At 51.7% G+C, this 11,762-nt stretch overlaps 1 protein-coding gene across 3 annotated transcripts in view; it reads left to right on the top strand.

Moving 5' to 3' along the window:
• Positions 1–11,762, top strand: part of ADAM11 (ADAM metallopeptidase domain 11) — a 50,282-nt gene that overhangs the window by 17,726 nt on the left and 20,794 nt on the right. For 2 of the 3 annotated variants that reach the window (XM_019550455.1, XM_019550453.1), the window contains exons 8-15: positions 771–845; positions 1,056–1,127; positions 1,369–1,535; positions 1,976–2,060; positions 2,516–2,606; positions 4,213–4,264; positions 8,798–8,897; positions 9,862–9,933. In XM_019550455.1, the coding sequence (XP_019406000.1) occupies positions 771–845; positions 1,056–1,127; positions 1,369–1,535; positions 1,976–2,060; positions 2,516–2,606; positions 4,213–4,264; positions 8,798–8,897; positions 9,862–9,933 (714 nt within the window). Of the gene's footprint in view, positions 1–767; positions 846–1,055; positions 1,128–1,368; positions 1,536–1,975; positions 2,061–2,515; positions 2,607–4,212; positions 4,265–8,797; positions 8,898–9,861; positions 9,934–11,762 lie in introns of all 3 variants that reach the window. The other variant, XM_019550454.1, reaches the window with a different exon arrangement.

Here is an 11,762-nt window from a genome sequence, read left to right on the forward strand (position 1 = left end):
TTCCTCCAGTGTGGCTGCAGGGTCACGATGGGAGTAGCAAATCTGCCTGTCACAGGAGCTGTTGATTCAAGCCAACACATCCCACATGTCATGCCTGTGCATCAGGATGTGGCCTCCTGGCTTTGCCATTCATTTCTCTTGGATGTGGGATGGGGTAGAATCAGATGGCCTCTGGAGAGCCCTCCAGCCCACCCTTCAGTAATCTTCTGGTGGAGGTACTTGCTGCTGCCCCTGCTCCCCTGGGGCTCTGTTGAGACCTGGCATGGGACAAAGCATAGGCCAGCCTGTACTGCTCTTTGCAGGCGAGGGAGAGCAGAAGGCCATGCTGGAAGCTGGCACCTCTTTGCTTCTCTGCCCAAGGCCAGGAAAGCTTCCACTGGCTTGTCAAAGCCCTGCAGGAGTGTGGGCACTGGGCCTTGACCTTCCTGATGCGCCCACCCCCAGTATACTGTACCCTGGAGGAACTTGGCCCCTGCTTCCTTATTTCATCACAGAAAGGGAAGCTGACTGCTCAGGGGAGATGCCCAATGGGAGCTGTGTGAGGCTAGAGCTGGCCATGAGACAGGCTCAGCAGCTGCCACTCCAGCCCCAAGTGAGGCAGGCATCCAGGCGAGCAGGCCATGAGTGAGCCCAGAGTCACTGCCTGTCTGTATCCAGCAGCAAAGTGTTCCCTTTGTATCTGCCTGTTCCCTCAGTCCCCTGGATGTCCCTATCCACACATGGATGACATCACCTTGAGTCTCTTTCACATGTCTCCTTTGCCCCCTCAGGTGCGGCGAGCTCAGCACACCGTCCACAGCGAGACCAAGTACATTGAGCTTGTGGTGGTCAACGACCATCAGCTGGTGAGTGCTGCAGCCTCTGCCATCCTGAGAGGATGGGGCTTAGCCCTCCCACCAGTGTGTGGTATCTCCTGCTGTGCTTGATGTCAGGGGCTGGATGTACAAAGGAAAAGCTCCCCACTGCATGGGGGGATCTCTGGACTACTCAGGCCACCAGGAGTGTTGTTGGGACCAGTTCAGCAGCTGCCCTCCATTGTCTGTGCTCTTTTCCAGTTCAGGCAGCTGCGCAAGTCTGTGTTCCTCACCAGCAACTTTGCCAAGTCTGTGGTGAACCTGGCTGACATGGTGAGTGTTGTGAGAGTGACCCCCTGCCAGGGGGGACCGCTCCTCTTGTCTGGGACAGGAGAGGGAGAAGGGCCTTGAGGTAGAGTGGGACAGGCAGTGGGCCTGGGTCCAGCTGGGAGAGCAGAGGGTCTCTGGGGAGGGCCCTCCCGTTCCAGGGGAGGGCACTCCCATACCAGGAAATGGTATGGTGGCAAAGGATGCTGGGAATGTAATGTCCTGCCTCCTTCCTCTCATCCTTTAGATCTACAGGGACCAGCTGAATACCCGTATTGTGCTGGTGGCCATGGAAACATGGGCCTCAGAGGACAAGATCCGAGTGGAGGAGGATCCGTTGGAGACCCTGGGCGAATTCATGAAATACCGGAAGGAAGCCCTGCCAGAGCACAGCGATGCTGTCCACCTCTTCTCGTGAGAGCCAGGATAGCTGTACTGCCCTCCTCACCCCCCTGCAGAGGCAGTGCTCCTGCCCTGCTCCCTGAGCTACACCTGGATGGAGCAGCTCTGAGGTCCCATCCAGCCAGCACTCCTGCTCCACTCCCCACAGTGTTCCCCCCCTGCTGGGAGCTGCTTTTGAAGTGTGATTGCTAACCCTCCCTGCATCCCAGGAGGTAAGGCAGGGTCAATGTCCCCCTTTGACAGGAGGAGAAGTTTGGGCTTAAGAGAGGGAAAACCCAAAGCTGCTAATTGGTGACAGATCTGAGAGAAGGAGCCAGAAGTCCTGATGCCTTCTGGCCTGTGTTAAGTTAGGCGCAAACAGCTTCTTCACTCCCCACACTAGGCCTGCTGTCCTGAGAGTGATGGAGCAGGGCTGCTGCTCCCTCACTTCCTCTCTCCTTGCCCCTCTGCAGCGGCAGGACATTCCTGAGCAGCCGCAGTGGGACTGCCTACGTCGGGGGGATCTGCTCACTCACTCGTGGAGGGGGTATCAATGAGGTGGGTTGAGCAGAGTCTGGCCTGTTCCTGGGGGTGGGAGGAGGGTGGTATACAGGGTAGGAGGGAGTATGGTCTTTTCAGTGTTAATTCATTCCCAAGCAGAGCCTAGACTGGGGGACGATGCTTCTTTAGAAAGCAAGACTGGAAGGCTGTGGGGTCATGGAGCAAGATTTATGAGGGGTCTTAGGACTGCACAGTAGATCTGAGGGTCATGGAGTCATAAGCAAGAACCTGAGGGGTTGTAGGGCTACGCAGTGGGTTCGGGAAGCCCAGGAGCAGGGTGCCAGGGGAGGCAGCAGGAGACTGTACCAAAAAGCTCTTGGGAATTTAGGGAGTCCCTGTCCAAAAGATGTGCCCTTCATTCCCTGTGTGACTGAGCTTGGTGACTGGGGGCTGTAGGGTTCCTCCTCCTGCAGCCATGCTGATGGCTTTGTTGTTTCCCTCCTCCATAACAGTATGGGAACGTTGGTGCCATGGCTGTGACTCTGGCTCAGACCCTTGGGCAGAACATTGGCATGATGTGGAACAAGCACCGGAGCTCAGCAGGTAACATCACCTGGTTGGGGAGTGAGGGCTGAATGTCTGGCCCTGACATTGGGCGTGTGCATATATGTATGCCTGTGTGTGTTAGGAGCAGCTGGAGGTAGCCAGGCAGGCGCTGCTGTCCGTATAGCGTTTGTTCAGTTCTCATCAGTAAATTTACTGACAGTAAATAAATAATCAAGCTAAGAATATCTATCAGTAAAGTCTGTAAGAAAAACTTTAGCTGTCAGTAAAAACACTAAGCAGCCACAGCTTGATTGACTCTCCAGCAGAGCACAATGGCTCCACCTGGTTTTCGAGTTGGAGTGCAGCACCCTGCGGGGAGTGTTCTTTCATCCATGTGCTGCTGCTGCATCCCAGGTTGCCTATAATACTATGGGTTGCAGGTAAGCTGCTTTGGATTTTCCTGTTTGGACAGACAGAGCAGGGTTGGCAGGGATGGGCTGGGGAGAGCAGCATGGTGTAGTCAGGGGTATTAGGGTATGTGGTGAGCAGGGGGCCCTGGTGTGGAAGGGACACAGGACAGTGTAAAACCACTGCTGCAGCCAACATTTTTTTTTTTTTTTTTTTACGTGAGAATTTTTTACTAACAACCAAATTTTACTTTTTTACTACATTTGGTGTTAAGCCCCTAAATTTAAACTTCTTACTGAGGCCTGACAGCAGGGCAGAGCCTGGCAAAAGAGTTGCATTTGCATTATGTAAACTATATATCAGTAAAAACAGGCTAGTAGAAAATTTTGGCTGTTAGTAAAAAGCCTACAGATTGTCAGTAAAAAAAATGGCTTGGCAACCTTGTCCACTGGGTACTAAGCAGGAGTAACTGGGTGAGGCACTGGATGGGAAACCAGGGTGCTTCAGGAAGTAATAGTGATAATGCAGAAGAAGGCCCTGTTTTCCCTCCCTGTGGGACATGGATACAGAGGCTTTTGGCCAGTGTGAGATCTCCTGGTGTTTTCTGCAGAAACTAAGGCATTACGCCTGATGTCCTGATCATGTTCTCTGTCAGGTTATCCAGTCCTCACCCTGGGGGTAAGTTGGCCCAGGAGCTTATGGGAACAAATATTACCACTTTCCATTGCAGTCAGCTCTGGACAGGGTGAGCTGGGCTTTGTGAGCCAGCATGTGGGAGACGGGCTGGGCATATCAGGAAGACTGGGAAAGCAGAGGCCACATTGACTGGGGTGGGGGGAATGGGGTGAGTCTACAATATGGTGAGTGAGCATCTGAGAACTGTTTTCAGGGTAGGTACAAGTGCAGAAGGCCTGTTCCCAGTCCCCCTGCCCTCTGCAGCATTGGGGCCAGGATGTTCAAGAAGCTTTCAGAGCAGGAGGAGAGACTGTTCATAGGGACTGGGTGGTCAGACAAATCTGTATCTCTGTGGTGCTTCCAATGACAGCTTTGGCTTTCCTCTGGGCTACAGCCAGGGCTGAGGGCAGGATAGGAATGCCTGCTGTCTAGCTGTGGTATGACAGGTGGTGGGGCAGTTATGAAGCAGGTGTTGCCCAGAGGGTTTGATTTGCCTCCATTTGTCACATTGACTCCTGTGCTGTGCCTGACTGGAAGGGGACATTGCTTCCTAATGCAGTGTCACTCCATTTCTCCACAGGCGACTGCAGGTGTCCAGACTCTTGGCTGGGATGCATTATGGAAGACACTGGGTGAGTTCCCCTTTTGGAACAGCTGGGTCAAAGCAGGGTGGGGTCTTAGTCTCACAGCATAGGAACAACACTTGGCACCCAGTTGATACTGACTCCTGTACACACAACTAATACGTCATTGGTATTGCTCATGCATTCAGTTGATACAGACTCACTCATGTTGATAGGTTCCATGCATGTGCCAGAGCTCCTCCTCTGTCTCACCACAATGGCTGAGGGTCGCCCTTTGTAGGCTTAGGGGTATCAGCTTCAGGGGATCCTACATCCCTGGACTGATGCTAAGCAGAGGTGTGCTCTAGTCCCATGTTTCCAGGAGGGTGTGGGTGGGAGCACTGGCTGCTTCATGTGCCAAGACACCATTTGAAACAGCTCTGATGGGCCACTGGAATGGATGGGGAAGGCAGAGATAAATGTGTGTTCCTAGATATGCTATCAGAGCATAAGGGCAAGCCCTGGTGAGGGAGTGAGCTCATTGCTGCCTGCAGTTCATACAGAGACCTGCCTCACCATCCTTGTACATGGAGCACATTCCAGGCAAATTTCACCTCCTCCTGCAATCAGGTCACTCTTGGAGAGCTGAAGCTCTTGGTCGGGTTGATACAGCCTTCCTTTGCTAGATGGGTCATAGCACAGTGTACCCATCTGTGAGAAGCTTCTCCTTCCCTGGGTGGTCCAGATGATGTGTTGAACAGCAGCCAGTAGTGTTGAATTAATTCATTCTGAATTCTTCCCACAGTCAGCTCTGGGATGGCAGATGTGACCCTCCCAGTCCAGGAAGAGGGACCCTGCTGCCTGGCATCCTTTGTCCACATAGGCCCACCCACTGCAGGTGTGTCCACACCTGAGGCACTTGAGTGTGAGGACTTCCATACCCTGCAGTACCCATACAGTGTGCCCTATCCCAGCTCCCTGTCATGATTCATGCTGAGGGCATGGAGGGCAGTAGGCACTTTCCACTACTCAACACCTCTCACCTTTCTTACCTCAAGATGGGGTGCTCTTTCAAGACTGTTCTAGTAAATTTGGCCTCCAGCCCTTCCTGTGCCCTTTTGCCTAAATCTTTATTTATCTTTCTACCGTTTTGTCCTCACTTGGACAGAGCTCTCCATAACATTTTTTCTTTTTGCTTTTCTTATTCCTCTGTGATCTTCTTCAGGGTGACCTCTGGGCTTCTTTTGAGTCCTGAGCAAGCCTGTGGGGGTTAGTCTCTGATCCCAGACACCAGGACTCTGTGGGACATGGATCATCAGCACACCTCTTCTCCATCAAAGCCACCTATCTCTCTGAGGAGGCATCTATGAAATTAAGGCCCAGAACATATCCCAGAGAGAGATCCTTGTCCACAGTTTTGTGAGACCACAGTTCTGACTCCAGACTGGCAGCCAGGCTTAGCGGCATCCTCTCTTGGTTGGGTTTTTTCTGACAAGATGCAAAAACCTATCAAACATATGCAAGAGGATCACATTCCTCCCTTCTTAGCTATTGATGACCACTGTGATAAACATGTTACTGCTAGAGTGGGGAGCACAGGTTCAGCTTCTCCAAGTGCAAGGTCTCTGGACTTCTGTGTTGGGGGAACTTGGAATCAACATTCTGGTGCTCAGAGCAGTGTGAAGTGCACACTCAGTCCTCTACCCTCAGATGCATCCTCCACTGGTGCATTTCCCAGGGCCTGTGTACGAGTGCAAGCAATCTCAGTAGACATTTTCCTGTGCATGTGGAAACAGAAGTTGTATTTCAGATCACCTTTGCAGACTGGGGGAATCATAGATTGACCTGTTTGCCGCAGATATCAACAAGAAGTGCTGGTCTTTCTCCTCTTTTGTGAGCACTGCTGACTTTTAGGTTTTTGGTCTGGTATTACACAAGATCCCTGTCCCTTTATAAAGCTTCCACCTCAGTGATCCTGGAGTACCCGGAGCTGGAGCTGAATGGAGTGACCTGTCCCATAGCTTGGTTAAGGTGTACCTGGCCACCATCTCAGCCACCACCCTTTGGTGGAAAGTCAGTCTGTCTTCTACTTGGCAATCATGACCTTCCCCAAGGTGCATCTTGTCCCATATTGGCGTTGACTGCCAGAAGATGAGCAGGGTCACTGGCTCCATCCTGCTTCACCCAAATGGAGAGACCGTCCCTCCACTTCCATTCAAGACCAGGTGGCACAGGAGACAGAAGAGCTCTTCGACAGTCCCATGGTTGCTTGAACTCTATCTGTATCCCCTCAGCCAAGGGCCTTCAAGTAGACTATCCCAGGGACAGCATTCCAGTCCTCTCAGCCAGTCCCATTGGAGCAGAGAGGTGATTTCATAGATTTCATAGACGTTAGGGCTGGAAGGGACCTCAGAAGATCATCAAGTCCAGCCCCCCGCCCGAAGGGCAGGAAGTCAGCTGGGGTCATAGGATCCCAGCAAGATAAGCGTCCAGTATGCTCTTCAAGGTGTTCAGTGTAGCTGCTGAACCACCTCTGATGGCAGGCTGTTCCAGACCTTGGGGGCTTGGACAATAAAGAAATTCTTCTTTATGTCCAGCCTGATACGGTCTCACAGTAGTTTATGACCGTTCAACCTTGTCATCCCTTGGGGCGCTCTGGTGAACAAATGTTCCCCCAGATCCTGGTGGTCACCCCTGATAAACTTACAAGTGGCCATCAGATCACCCCTGAGCCTGCGCTTTTCCAAGCTAAAGAGTCCCATGGCTCTCAGCCTGTCGTTGTAAGGTCTGCTTTCCTGACATCTCCTTCAGCCTATCTCTCTGTGATACTGGAAGCTGGGGATGTCCAGTCATGCACCACTGCAGTGATCAGGGGTTTTGTCAGTGGCTTGAGCAGGAGACAACTGTAAGCAGGACTGAGGCAGAGCCTGACTACCTAATGTCTGCATGGGCGAAGCTGCCTGTGCCTTGCATGCTGGCTGTGGCTGGGGGGATTTCTTCTGCCTGGTCTGAAATGGAAGCCTCGCCTTCCCAATATGCTCCCAGCCCTGTGTTACGATAGTCTACACCAGAGCCCTGGCAGCAGGCAGCAGGTGCTGTGGGGAAGCTGTCTGAACACGGGCAAACACACACAACTCCTGCCAGGACCATGCAGCTCTATTACAGCAGCTGCATCAGCAGGGCAGGGCAGGGTGCCCAGTGCACCCTGGGAGATGCTAGCTGTTGAAAGAGCCACAAGAGCTAGTACAAGAGCACACGCATGCCTTCTGCGGGCCACGGGGTGGTGGCAGAAGCCTTCCATTGCTCGTGGAACAGTTATTGGTCTGCTGGCAGGGGAAGATGTTGTGCTGCTGAGTTGTTTCAGTGGAACTGTGTAGACCAGGCCACCGTGTATCCAGTCCCTGTCTGGAACCCAGCTTGTCCCTGATACTCGGAGGGTCTCTCTCATGCTCTTTCCTCATGCCCACACTGCTCGGAGAACAAACAACAAGACTGAAGCACAGCTGCTGGGCCTCTTGGACAGGGGATTGTCAATGGCAGCTCAATGGCAAACCAGAGCAGGAGTTCCTGGCCTTGTGCTCAGAGTGTTGGACCCTGCTACCTTGTAAAGCAGGGACCTGCTGAGCTGATGCATTCATGATGGAAGGGAGGAGCAAGCATTTGTTTATGAGGCTTCAGAGGCCAGTGGGGCTCAGGAGCAGTGACAGCACTCAGGTCTGCCTCACATAAGTAGATGGGTGTGTCAGGCATGTCAGACAAAAGTAGTGCACTGCAGGTTATGACCCATTGCCACCAGCTGTTGTGGAAGCTGACCATTTAGCCAGATTTGTAAAGGGACTGGACAAATTCTTGGCGGAAAGTAGTATCAGTAGTTGTTGAACATGGGAGTTGGGAATACAGGCTCTGACTCAAAACTTCTTAACCTTGAATGCTGGAGGCTTCAAGTCAGAGAGGAACAGTGGAATTAACTCTGGTCATGATCAGTTCACTCTCCTTTTCAGCATCTGTTCTCAGCCACCATGTGACAAGGTTGGCCAAGATGGGCCTGTGGTCTGACCCAGCAAATTGCAGTTCTTATGTTCTTGCCTCTGTTACTGTAGCTGCTCCTCAAGGTGCCCTGCTCCCAGCACTGCCATCTGCCATGACTTTGCAATGTGGTGCTGGATGAGGCCTTTCCCCACATTGGCCTCTGCTCCCCACTCTGTTCCATGGCAAAAGAGGCAGACTTATGTCCTGGAGCCTCTTTAGTATGTGGGCAAATCCAGGGACAGGGCATGCTGCATGGTCAGGAGCACTCTGCAGGAGGCCATCTGGCCCTGGCTGTGCTGGGGACCACCCTGGGTGCTGTGTGAGGGTGAACAGGTGGTGCTAGTTGCCAGGGGATGGTAGTAGATCAAACTGGGAGCTGTGAGGAATTAATAGGTTGCTCTGCATGGCAGGGGGTGGTCCTGGACTGTACTGGTAATGATGGGGTGGTAGGGAGTCACCCTGGGTGCTTTGTGAGGGTGGTAGCATGTTGTCTGGGTGGTGGGTAGGGCATTGCAGCAGGTGCCTATCCTGACATGGAAGGGCAGGTGTAACCATGCCTTCTCCTGCCCCCAGCTACTACCAGCCTCAGAAGTTCTCACGCTGCAGCATTGACGAGTACAATCAGTTCCTGCAGGAGGGTGGGGGAAGCTGCCTTTTCAACCAGCCCTTAAAGGTACTGTCCCTTCTCACCCATCTGTCTGGCTAGGACTTTGGGGCTGGACTTCCCTCTGTCACCATGCAGACAGGGCCTGGCAGAGCCACCCTGCCTCGCTCAGACATGAGCTGCTCCGGGAGGAGCTGTGGGGTTGTTACTGTCAGCTGGTCTGTGGGATGTTGGTTGGCAGGTCTCTGTCATGCTGCAGAGAGTGCCTGCACATTACTCCCTCGTCCACTCTCAGGAGAGAGACCAAGACCTGAACAAGACCCAGAGCTTGGCACTGTCACGAGGTAGGGGAGCTGGCAGCATGTGCATTGCTTGGAGCTGGAGCTTCCCTGAGGCAGTGGCAGTGCTGGGTTCAGTGCAGACTCTGGTTTGACTTCTGGGGAGTGTGTAGCTGCTAATGAGTCTGCAGAGACCCTTGAGGGCACTCCGAGGGTCAGATTCCACCTCTTACCTGCGTATTGTGGGCAGGGTAAGGGAAGTCTTTGTATCCTGCTGGGTCTTTGCCCACTAAGGACTATGGTGTGGCTGCTGCTGGCTGTGGAACAGACAGCAAGGGAGCTGGCTGCTTTTGTTTCCTGGACTCTGCCACTTCCAGTTGCAAAATGCAACCCGGGGCTTCTCTGGGAGTGTCTGGCTGAGTCACAGGTGCAGGCCCCACTCCATCATCCAGCCAGGTGCAGAGTCTGTATGAAAAATCACAGAGGCCAAGGAGACACACTCAGTCTAGCCACTCTGTTGTGTTTTCCCCTCCTGTCTGTTTAACTTGAGGGCCCTTTGGGGGCAGGGACTGCCTCATGCCCTCTATCTAGGCAATGCCTGGCCTGGTGGGCCTCAGTGCTGTCTGAAGACAGGCTCTTACTGGTGGCTGTGCCTGTATTGGCCCATGGGCCAGCTCATGTTGGAGGCTTGGGGAGGGGGAAAGAGGCAGGGGTCACCTCTCCATCTCTGTTTTCCCTCTCTTCTTCTCCTGCAGCTTCTGGACCCTCCTGAGTGTGGCAATGGGTTTGTGGAGGCTGGTGAGGAATGTGACTGTGGCTCCTTTGTGGTGAGTGGCCCTTTAAGAAAGTGTTCTTTGAGTAGATGTGATATCTTTTATTAGACCAACTGAGTAGTTGGAAAAAAGTTCTAGGCAAGCTTTGGGGTGCAGTCACCCTTCTTCAGGAATAGGGAGTCTCTGCTGGTCTGAGACTCTAAGGAATGGGAGCAGCTAAAAGTGTGGAAGGATGTCAGTGAAAATTTAAATAGGTAGACATTAGAAAGACAAAAGGTAAAACAGGGAAGGGAGAAGGAAGAAAGCAGGGGGTGGGGAAAGGCCAAAGAGAAGCACTACAGTGATAGTACAAGGTAAAAAAGAGGCTCTCAGTGAAAAAGGAAATAGTTGGAAATCAGGAAAACAACAAGCAGAAAAGGAGGGGAGGGGTGGGGGGAAAGAAGAATGTAAGAGGTCAGGTCAGGCAGGTACCTGGTGAATCAGATGTCAGGCAGGTTGTATGTGTCATAAATCCAATGTCTATATTGAGTCCATGATTTTTTGTATCCAGTACATTTATGAAGTGAAGTTTGTAGGCTCCTCTATGAAAAGTGTTTTGTAAGTTCCCTTTGAGGATTAGAACTGAGAGGTCAGAAAGAGAGTGATTGTCCTGTGAGAAGTTGGTACCCACAGGTAGCTGGGTCTTCCTGTCTTTGACAGATTTTCAGTGTGCATTCATTCTGGTGCGCAGTTGTTTGGTTTCTCCTACATGTTTTCCATCAGGGCATTTGGTGCACTGGGTGAGATGTACAATGTTTCTGGAAGTGCAAGTGTAAGATCCAGGAATGTTGATGGTTCTGTTGTGGGGTGTAGTAATTGTGGGAGTGGTAGAGATATGTTGGTAGGTTTTGCATTTCTTGTCCTGGTGTGGTCTGGATCCATCGGGTATGTTTGGGTCATAGGGGTTTGCTATTGATGGTGAGGTTAGCAAGGTTCGGTGCTTGTTTAAAAGCTAGGATTGGGGGTTCTGGAAAGAGCTCTTTAAGAATGGAGTCTTCTAGTATAGGTTGCAGTTGTTTGAGGATTTTCTATGCAGGTTCTGGGGAAGGGTGATTTGTCATCACTAATAGTGTGTGATTTGTGGGGGTTTTCTTTTTGTACTGCAGCAAATCTTCACGTGGTATCTGGGTGGCTCTTTCAAAAGTGCAATCTATCTCTCTGGAGGAGTGCCTTTGTTGGCTGAAGGCCTTTCTGAGATTTGTGAGGTGGCAGTCGCAGGTATTCTCCTTGCTGCAAATTCAGTGGTATTGGAGAGCTACGCTGTAAATTACAGCTTTCTTGGTGTGTTTAGGGTGATTGCTGGTTCTATGTAGATATGTATGTTGGTCAGTGGGTTTCTTATATATATATGGTGGTTTGAATTTTACCATCTTGGATATTGATTATGGTGTCCAATAAGAAAATTCTGGTGTTAGAGTATTCAAGCAATAGTCTGATGGAGGGGTAGTGATTGTTGAATTTTTGGTGGAAATCAATCAGAGACCACAGGGTTTTGGTCCAAATGATGAAGATGTCATCTCTGTCACCAAGGGGGTGGTGCATGCACCCATAGGAGGTCTTAAATGCCTCTACACTAATGCTCATAGTATGAGGAACAAGCAAGAGGAACTTGCCCTCCTGCTAACACAAACCCAGACATAGTGGGGCTCACTGAAACCTGGTGGGATTCAACACATGATTGGGCAGTAAATATCAAGGGCTGCAGACTGTACAGGAGGGATAGAACAGGGAGGAAGGGCGGGGGTGCGGCGCCCTACATCAAAGAGCAATACACATCCTCATCATTGACCACAAGATGAACATGAGCCTGCAATGCGATGCTGCGGCTAGTAAAGCGACCAAAA

Source organism: Crocodylus porosus, unplaced genomic scaffold, assembly GCF_001723895.1.
Source record: "Crocodylus porosus isolate Cpor-Errol unplaced genomic scaffold, CroPor_comp1, whole genome shotgun sequence".
Classification (NCBI taxonomy): domain Eukaryota; kingdom Metazoa; phylum Chordata; order Crocodylia; family Crocodylidae; genus Crocodylus; species Crocodylus porosus.